Source organism: Hippocampus zosterae, chromosome 16, assembly GCF_025434085.1.
Source record: "Hippocampus zosterae strain Florida chromosome 16, ASM2543408v3, whole genome shotgun sequence".
Lineage (NCBI taxonomy): Eukaryota > Metazoa > Chordata > Actinopteri > Syngnathiformes > Syngnathidae > Hippocampus > Hippocampus zosterae.
In genome coordinates, this window is record NC_067466.1 from 15,726,319 (window position 1) to 15,736,227 (window position 9,909).

Here is a 9,909-nt window from a genome sequence, read left to right on the forward strand (position 1 = left end):
CATAATGCAATCAAAATTAGCAGAAGACCGGCTCCTTATATTTGTTAATTTATTTTTGCGAGCCACCTACAGGAAGTCGTGTTTTGAAGTGGGAAAAACTGAGACAGACTACACATGCGCAGAGCCGAGCGGCCTGTTGTAATCCCCTAGCTCTTTGTCACAAATAGGAGGATGCAATATGCCGTGATTAAGAAAACAAGCCGCCTAATTAAAATCGATTCCCTTTATGTCCCCTGTATACATGTAAAAAAAAAAAGAATACTTCACTCTTCATCTCTGCCTTCCTGACCTCCTTCATTCCATCCTTCCTGCCTTCAGACACACTTTATTGACGCATGATTACAGCTCTATATCCTACGTCAAAATTGCCTCTTCTTTCACACCTGTTTGTTCCATGCACCTTTAAATCATTCATTCCTTCGCTCCAACCTACATTTGTTTCTGCTTGACCGCCTTCTTTTTTCCGAACACATACTTTTGGCACATCCTGTATTCATGTGACAACACAGACTAAAAAACAGATTTTTAAGTAATGGATTAAAACAAAAACAAAAAATACAAAGAAATGAACTCAAGAGATACTGATTGTAAGCAACACCAATGAAAATCTCATTTTCATTGGCTAATAAAAAACATACAATTGTCATATTCTTACAAAGTTCTGCTCTGACGCCACCTACTGCAGGATTCATTCACTACAGGACACTCGTCCAGGAACATTTGTGACAAAGGCAGGTACAAAAAGGTGCCTCAGCAAACGCTTTCATGTTAAGGTGCTGTTTATTTTATTTATTCACATCTCACGGTACACACCGCTGAAAAGCTCTTAAAACTTAATACTGACTTGGGCTTCTCCTCACACGCTTTGAACCTCCGACACTGACCTTCGTTGACCCATAGGACATTTCGAAATCCAAAACGTCCGTCCTACAGCTTTCTTTATCACCCTTCTGAAAACTCAAGATTTGAATCCTGGGGGGGTAAAAGAGGCTGATGTGTCGATCTGGCACTGTACGAAAAAAAAAAAAGAAGTCCTGATTAAGTGATACTTACTCTCACAACAACAACACAAACAAACCCCAAACCCCCACAGTGCCTTGAAGCGACGAGTTGTATTCGAAGCGCTGTGGAGGCTTCGCTCGCACTGGAAAACACACAAAAAGTGGAGCATGGGTGTTTATCGCCCCCACTCCCCACCACCACCAAGATCCTCCAGTGTTTGTCTGTAGAATTCCACAAGCGTCGGGTGGGAGCGAGCAAGCCAGCACACCGTAGTAGCATTCCGAAAGGAGTAAAACAAAGCATGAAATACAGCCTTCCAAATAAAAACAGTTACAACCACTAGGTGCAGACTTTGCTTTTCCTCTTCATACAAGTTTAAGGCAGGAAGTGTTTTTAAATAGTCAGTTGATTCATGCCTCCCTGCACAGGATTTCATTTTAAATAAGAGGACGGGGGCGCGGTGGGGGCTGATGGTCAAGGGGGCCTGGAAGTATTCTTCTAGCGTCCATCAGGCCCGATTGAGGAGGGGCGAAGAAAAAAAAAAAAAAGAAGCCAAAAATTCCAAACCGTTGTGCTATGCCATGTAGATGAAGGTGTTTATGTCGGCCTCGTCCCGCTTGATGTATTTGTGGTCGATTAGCCACTCAATCTGCTCCTTGATCATCTTCTTCTGTGGTAAAAACATGTTCTTTAAGATCTCTACTAGCTCGGTTTGTAGCTGCGCATTGTTGATGCGTTTCCTCATTTTCATGATCTGGATGATGGCCTCCTGTATGACAAAAAAAAAAAAAAAAGTGGACGGCATCAAGATCAAGATGGTGCCCAGTAGGAAGCTCTCTTTGCACGATAATGCTGGTGGCGTACCTGTGTTCGGAGTATCCTGAGCTGGACGATGCCCTCGTTCTCCTCCTCTCGCATTCTCTCCGTGGTGAGCTGCAGTCGGCCGATCAGGTTGATCTTTCCCCGTTTCTGAACTTTTGAGTTTTTTCTGGAAGTATACGTACGCAAACATAACCAGTAATTAAATCCACGTCCACCTGCAGGTTCTTCTGACAGTTAGACTGCGCACGGTGCGCCTCGGAGGAGGGACCACTACTTGAGGAAATGCAGCGAGTGACTTAAGACATTTGCTTACATAAGAGAAAACTCTTGATTGACATAGAATAACGTTCCTTCGGCAAAGTCTTTGGGCGACGACACCGCGGGGTCATAGGAGAGCACCTGCCGCTTGAGCTTGGGAAAAGCCACCAGGGACTGGAATCAAAAGGAGGAGAGAGGTAAGACGGGTCAGAATTCTGGAGAATTAAGAGATGTGAAGTTCACCCGACAAATCCATCCATTTTCTATACCATTTCGAGAGCCTCATTTATTTGAACTAGTAAATGCTCACGAGCACGTAGCTGAAAAGCTAACGGAAAGAGGAGCTTCTTTTACTGCGCAATTAGTTAGCGTTGCGTGTCAATCGGGCATCTTAAATGTCGGCGAGTCGTTTTACTTTATTTTAGGTTGACTACACACCTGTTAACTTCTCTGACTTGTTGACTAAGAACCTCAAAATGAATGAGTTCAAGGTACATTAATTCCTATGAGGGAAAAACTGTTATCCAATGAAAACTACTTGGAAGTCAACCAGTGTCACAACATGGAGAATGCTTTCAATTTCAAACGGCGTTTTTTTTTTTTACCCAGAGTGTGCGTCGCAGCTCTGCGTCGGGCAGCTCGGTGGCGAGTTTGAGGTTCTCGAAGCTGATCCTCTCCCGGGGTCTCTGGTTCCAGGCGAAGAGCACAGCCAGCTGGAAGGTCGTCACCTCCAGGTCATACTGGCCCACTTCGTTCTTGAAGGTGATCTGTGGTGGAGGGGAGGAGAAAAAAAAAACAGGTCGATTCATAGTTTAAGTGTCAGCCACAGAGTCAAATGAGCTCTGTGCGCAGGTGACACCCACAATGCCGTTGGACATGAGGTGATGCCAATGTAATTTGCGTCCGCTGTGGTTCTTCTTGTAGAAGTCTTCCACCTCCGGGATCAAGTCCTCCAGCTCCGTGGGCAGCGAGACAAAGACTTTCTCGCTGCTCCGTGACCAAGCGCCAGCATTCAGGATCTTGATGTTGACCGAGTCAGCTAAAGGAACATTGAGGCTTTTTAAGTTACTCGGATGACTGCAGATCCCCTGCGACAAACTGAGCGTCACTCGCTTTGTCTTTCACCTGGTAGTGCCAGCTTGTTGTGTTTATGCATTTCTTTGAAAGACTGATTGAGGTCCTCGGACACTTTAATGTCCTGAAACATCCTGGCCAGCTTGTTGACGTAGTCCGCCGGCATTCCCACTTCCTGTTTGGATCAAGGGATGTGACAGAAAAACGTTGGCGACGGATAGAAGATTTGAGAATATTTGCGGCCACTTTTGGCACTTGATCTTACCCTGAGCCACTCGACCATGTTCTCCTCAATTTCGCTGTCTGCCGAGATGTCCAGGATGAGGCGGCGGGTCAGGTGGGCCTTGTGGTAGCGCATGAACACATCTTTGTTCTGGACGTACTTCAGAACTAACAACTGCAAAACAACGTGTGGAAGAGAAGCAAGACATGAAGGGGAACATACAGTATCGTCGGAGGGGCACTTCATTAGGTACATGAGTTATAGAAGAAAACCTTTATTTGTCTCGCAATGGAGAAATTCCCGATTCACAGCAGCAAAGTTATGAAAGGAAGAAGTAGAACAACAAAATACAGGAGCTGCTGGAAAGGCGGCCACTCACGCGGCGCCATTTTGAAGTCGAGCTAAGTTTTGAAAGCAAACGCGAAGCTGTAGCGTCCAATGACGAAAAAAGAAATTGGCTCACATCTCCTGTCCCATGTAAATCCACTTCAATTCCAAACCGCGACTCCCAGTTCCACATCTGAGCTCCAATCCAAGAGCTGTATTAATAAAATTTGCCTATACAAACATAATATAAATGCAGAATGCATTTTTTTTCTCTTTCTCCTTCTTTCTACATACATTCTTGCTGCTGGAGGCTGTAAATTTCCCCAGTGTGGGACGAATAAAGGATATCTTATCTTATCTTATCTTAACTGCCAATTGAGTTCTGATATTCCTTTTCCGGAACTCAGAGACTAATTCGTCCACAGTTTGGCACGTGTCATTTGCAACATTGGACACATTTATGTGCATCAACAGACAAACAAACCCCCCCCCCCCAAAAAAAACTAAACAATAAACACACCACTTCCTTGAGCTTGGCCTCAATCTCCTCCGACGTGAGCTTCTTGCTAAGTGGAGTCTTCCTGAGCAGCATGTCGCAGTAGTTGGCCAGCAGCTCTGGACACTTTGACTCAGGTTGTGTTTTCAAGCCCACACTGCAAATAAAGTACAATCACATGATATAGTATTGTTTGTTATTTGAGGGGGGGGGGGTCTCACAATGTCTTACCCTTTCTGTTTCATGGGAAGTTCTAATTTAAATATCGTGGCATCGTTGACGACGGCTTTATAGGCCTGCGAAGACGTGAGGAGAAATTGAGAACAAATTCATTCATTTGTCGCCTTTCCACTGCAGACACTGAGAAAACCGAAAACTGCGCCACCGGAAATGCTGACGTGCCGGCCGGTGTGGTGGAAAAGATTCACCGGCCAAAGCGGGACTCACTTTGTCTCTGGCGGTGAGGAAACGAGGGTCGTCCTGGAAGGCTTCTTTCACCAGCCGACTGAAGCGATTGAACAACGTGAGCAGTTGCTCCACGTACTTCTCGGAGTCCTGCGACGAAAAAAAAACGTCTGGAAAGGAACGACTATGATAACAAGTAGAAAAATCGATGGCTCCAAAATGGGCCTTTTATTTCTGTTGTGTCACTGGGGCTCCTGATGCCTGTGGGGAAGGGTGGGGGAGGTTTCCCTGCAGGCAGTTTTTTTTTAATTGAGGGGGTGGGGGGGTTAAAATAAACCTAGGAGAGGAAAATAGAAAAGCACAGAAGGTCCTTTTTGCAGCACTCACAGAGGTGATGGTCTCGGCGGAGGCCACCATGTCTGCAAGGCCGGCGCTCATGATGTGTTCCTCCAGGTCCTTAAGCATGGGCTCGATGCCGCTCGGCACTTTGTCCATCAGCGAGAACATCAGGTGCAGCTCTTTTGCATCGGAAAGAGGCAAAAACAGTAAAGGGATTTTCTCTGTGTGCGCAAAGGTTTTGGTCATGGTTGATTGTCACTCCAAAGGTAGTCCTCACTTTCCGTTTCATTCCTCTTGATCATGCCCGGACACTCGGCTAAGATGGTCTCCTTGAAGGACGTTACCAGAGCGTTGACGCAACACTCCATTAACTGGGAAGGAGAACAGAATCAATTTGCCACAAAATACGAAGAAGCGGCAACTTCCTTCTAAATGTGGACTGACTGTCGTAACATTAGTCCATGTGGGGAAAAAAAAATTATCCCTGCAAAGCTTAAAGTCCGGCCCGCGGGCCAAATTCGGCCCGCGGTCGAATTTCATCCGGCCCTCGGCCCCTGTCATAAAATCAGTGCCGTCTGGCCCGCAGGTTGGGCGCAATGGAACACGTGTTGCATTGACTGAGGTCTCGTAGACTGGTGAGTGATGTTTCATAGAGTACTGCTTCCCTCTAGTGGCTAAATGAGTAATAGCATCCACTAAATGAGTAATAGCATTTAGACACTAGAGGGCATCACTCACGAGTTAACAAGACATCACTCCGTGTTTATATTGACTGATATGTCATATTTCAAATGATCCTTGCAGTTGTGGATATGTGTATTGCTTGTTCATTTCCCCGTTATTCGAGTCAAAGGTTTTGTGACTATTGAAAAGTCATGGTGATACATTTTATGTTTCAAATCAATCAATTTGCACTCAGGAGACTTCTGTTTAAGAAAAAGTCAAGTGAATAAGCAGTTGCATGTGATATACCTGTTTCAAATGAACCAAAAGAAATTCTTAAGATTGTTGAAATTCAAATAAAAATGGAAATGTGAAACAGACTGGCTTACTAAAATTTATTGAACAATATTGTTGTTCAATGTAAAGAATGTCAGCCAAGGTCGGCCCCCCGACATTTTACCACATAAAATCTGGCCCCGTTGGCAAAAAGTTTGGACACCCCTGCTTTAAGGCAATGACTTTGCTTCAAACTTTTTTTTTTTTTGGTAATGAACCAATAGTTCTTTTATTTTCCATTTATTTGCCCTTATACATTAAACAGAAAATATCAACTCGAAAAAGTATACTTGTTTGTACATTAGTCTCTCACACTCACCGCTTGTACAGAGTTGCAGTCACGCCTTGTCTCCAGATATCGTAGTGCACGTTTCTCCTCTTCCCTCAGCTTGGAATCAGCCTAATAGAGCACATACAGTATTCACGTTCGAACTTCATTTCCGTGTATTTATTAAATGCTCTCGATGCAATCATTGACTCGAGCTCACATATTTCATGTAGTTCTGGACGCCGTTTTGTTGGAGGTAGGCGGGCGCCTGCGTTCTGTAGAAGCGCTCAGTGGAATCCATGTAGGCTTTTTCAAAGTTATCCCTGTAGATCTGCAGCTTGTCCTCGGGATTCGAGCACAAGTTCACTGCGGGAACGAAGAGAGCGACATATTGCGTGAGGGAAATGACACTATTTAGCTCTCGGGTTGCTACATGGGCTCCACTGCAGTAGATGGCTGCTCACCGTAGGACTCTCGCACTCCGATGACCAACTGCGAATCGAAGGCCTCCCCCAGCCGCTCGGCGTGGACCAGCTTCATTGCGCTGTCTTGTAACCTGTTCTTAATGTTGGAGAAGATTGACTCGTTCCACGTGTCCAACATCAGCTGCGAGAGGGGGGGGGGGGGGGGGGGTCAAGACAAGCAGTCATTAAAATACCCCGCGTCAATTTTTCGCCTGACATTCGGCCACTCACTTTCCGGACGATGCTGTCCTCCATGTTGGACTTCTTGTTGCTGCCCTGTTTGCCCATCAGTGTGATCTCCAACTGGCAGAATGGCTTGGGCAAGATGTCGCATTGCGTGAAGAACTTGCGCCACTCCACGATGTAGGCCTTCAGCAGGGCCGTGTCATCCTGGTGACTCAGCACCCGCTTTGAGAAAACAGCGGCAAACATTGGATTGGTTTTTCCTTAAAAATAGGCGCCGTTGTTAAATACTTCTAAGTATAACTGTTTTGAAAACGTATGCGAGCGTGCATGCATGCTACCGTAATTTTTTAAGCCGGCATACGTTTTACCATGCCTAAGTCAAATAATACAATGCGTCTTGTGAATAAGATAAGAAAACCTTTATTAGTCTCGCAATGGAGAGATTCCCAATTCACTGCAGCAAAGTTATGAAAGGAAGAAGTAGAACAACAAAATATAGGAGCTGCTGGAAAGGCAGCCACTCTCGCGGCGCCATTTTGAAGTCGAAATAACAAAAATAACACAACGCATAGGACACAGACAGTCGTGCAATCTTCACGACTTATCTACATACACTTTGTTGTCTGAAGCAGTTATAGATGAAAGAGGAGAGGATCAAAGTGTCCTTTCACCAGTGGCTCAGAGACGTCATGCTGAAAATGTGCACGCGTCTGCTACAAGCTAAGTTTTGAAAGTAACACGAAGCTGTAGCGTCCATTGTGTTAAAAACAGTAATGGCACACATAACTGACACTACACTCTTTTAATACAATCCGCCGTATGGTCGTAAAAATATGGTAATAAAAATAAATTTGGCTTGTATATTACAAGTGGGAAGATGTAAAGTGATAAATCCCCCATAGTCGTTTCAGCCTTACTGCTTGCGCTTGTTTGATGAACTCTAGGATGTCCTCTTTAAGGGCCTGGTGGATTTTGGCGGGGCCTTTGTCGTCCCACAGGCAGACAGCATGGACGTCTCTGCGGAAGGATTAAGACGTCACCGAAAGCTTCCCTGCGGTATTAACTTTTTTTTTTAACGGCCCAAACTCACGAGAAAAGGTCGAACCACTGCTGCTTTGTGACCGACTCTTGCCTTAACAGCTTTAGTACGATGGGACGCATCAGGTCCCATTTATCCTCAAACTGAAGGGAGCCTTTGTTCTGCGAGGGAAGAAAAGACAAGAAGAACATCAGTTATATGAGTGATAATAGAGTACAAAGCAGCATTTTTAATCCATGAAAAATGGAGGGAATGTGCCTAAGGTCACACAGGAAGTCCATAGCCAAAACTTGTCCACCTAACCACAGGACTGTGAGGCAGACGCACTAACCACTCTTGTTTTATACAAAACACCTTGTTCATACAGAAAAAAAATGACAGGATCTAAAACAATTCTCTGAGGAACTCCACTGCAACCTCTGTCCGACTGACTATCACTCAACAAACCCAACACAAATATATCAACATCAGTTCCATCCATAGGAGCGGTCCTCATATATTTGGACCCGGAGCCGAGTTTCGGGTGACAAGTGGGGCACACAAATCGCAGGGCACAAATGGTTGCAATGTAAATTTGAAAACGCCTGGTTGGTCAAGGCTGTGGCAAGCCTACATCAAATATATCATATCGAGTGGATATTCTTAAGAAAAGCATGCATGTACAGTACGTATGCTTGTCCCCTGAGTACTCTGCAACTCCCCATCATGCAAAAAAAAGGAGTACTTGTGCACCCTGTCGATATGCATAATTACTCATTTGAGAACTAAGCCAAATAGGTGACTGTTGGGCTGCGTTTGACGCCAGCGGGTGGGTTTAGTGGCGGCTCAGTGTGCAGAAAATACCCCAGCCAGTTGCCTTTTGGCAGAACCTGAGCGTGGGTTTGAAAGGGGCCAGTCAGTCAGCTGCAGATTCCTGTGTGTGCCTGTCTGATTTGACAGATGATATCGCAGCTCCTGCGTGGGGTCGCGCAGACAAAAACACGTCCCGCCGGATGACGCGGACCTCTCACAGCCAGGCCTTCCTACCTTGATTCTACCCTTCGCATGTTTCCGCTGTCCCCGCTGCCCTCATTTAAGAAAGCTAATGTTGTAGCTTTGCCATTGAGCTAAATCTCTGGCAGGGAGCTAATGCTAGTCAAGTTAAAATTCTCCACGCGCCGGCGTCAAAGAGCATAACGCTTGCGGTGGTCTGCGGACTGGGGTCTTCCGGGAGCGGGAAACACTCACGGCGACGGGACGGTTCAAGGGTGACACGCACTTCGGCGGCCCATACGTGAGAATTAATTAAATTGGAGTGGGCTCCTACCTTTAGCAAATTAGACGTCGCCATGTTCCCTTAACTTATAGTCTCGCCGAATCTCGCGACAGCTGGGCGGCTTATCGTCATATCGTATCTCATTTCAACATACAGCATTGTAATGAATAATAATAAAACGACCATGGAAAGGAAGGCGTTTTTAGCCCAAAAAACGACCGTCTATCGTAAGGCGTTTTTAGACACCCTCCCTCCCCCAAAAAACGACTATGCCTCGGAAGCCGTTTTTCGCTGGAAAAAAAAGACCATGTATTGTCAGGCGTTTTTAGCTGAAAGGGTTCCTCCCACATTATTTGAGATAAAAGGGAAAAAAATTCCACTCCACTCATTGGAAAGTCTTTTTTGTCATCTGTGCTCCCATGCAGTTTCTGCTTACTAAAATCGTACAACAGTCAAAACCACCTTCAAATTTTAGTGATGATAAATAGTGGTTGCGAAGACCATGTTTGGTCCGCATACGGACCCCTAAGAAAGCATTTTCACCCGGCCCCACCATGCAATTTGAAAACGAGGTACTATTATATTTATACATATTTAAAAAAACATTAAACAGGAAGACAATAGAAAACAAAACGAAGTTGGTTATTTATGTTTTTAAAAAGTTTGTACAAATAAAATAATCCTCAACATTTTTTTTTTGCCAGGCCACAAACAAAATCATGTACATAGAGTACATGCTTATCCACCCCCCC

At 45.1% G+C, this 9,909-nt stretch overlaps 1 protein-coding gene across 2 annotated transcripts; it reads right to left on the reverse strand.

Moving 5' to 3' along the window:
- Positions 1-761: 761 nt before the first annotated feature.
- On the reverse strand, positions 762-9,335 carry LOC127588509 (cullin-5). 2 transcript variants are annotated; one of them, XM_052047261.1, is made up of 19 exons: positions 9,209-9,335; positions 7,954-8,063; positions 7,781-7,880; positions 6,909-7,085; positions 6,678-6,819; positions 6,434-6,579; positions 6,265-6,345; positions 5,224-5,317; positions 4,995-5,125; positions 4,650-4,757; positions 4,434-4,498; positions 4,227-4,359; positions 3,422-3,553; positions 3,208-3,331; positions 2,946-3,121; positions 2,688-2,849; positions 2,138-2,256; positions 1,867-1,990; positions 762-1,771 (listed from the first exon to the last, which is right to left on the reverse strand). In XM_052047261.1, the coding sequence occupies exons 1-19, from the start codon at positions 9,230-9,232 to the stop codon at positions 1,577-1,579; spliced, it is 2,343 nt and encodes a 780-aa protein (XP_051903221.1). In that variant the 5' UTR covers positions 9,233-9,335; the 3' UTR covers positions 762-1,576. The 2 variants fall into 2 exon arrangements, with proteins under 2 accessions (XP_051903221.1, XP_051903222.1); XM_052047262.1 differs by lacking the exon at positions 9,209-9,335 and adding an exon at positions 8,929-9,187.
- Positions 9,336-9,909: the final 574 nt, after the last annotated feature.

Coding starts and splice junctions, on each gene's coding strand:
- LOC127588509 (XM_052047261.1), bottom strand. CDS start 9,232: ATGGCGACGTCTAATTTGCTAAAG. Junction 6,346..6,433: donor TCCAGAACTACATGAAATAT/GTGAGCTCGAGT, acceptor GTGCTCTATTAG/GCTGATTCCAAGCTGAGGGA. Junction 3,332..3,421: donor ACATGGTCGAGTGGCTCAGG/GTAAGATCAAGT, acceptor TGATCCAAACAG/GAAGTGGGAATGCCGGCGGA.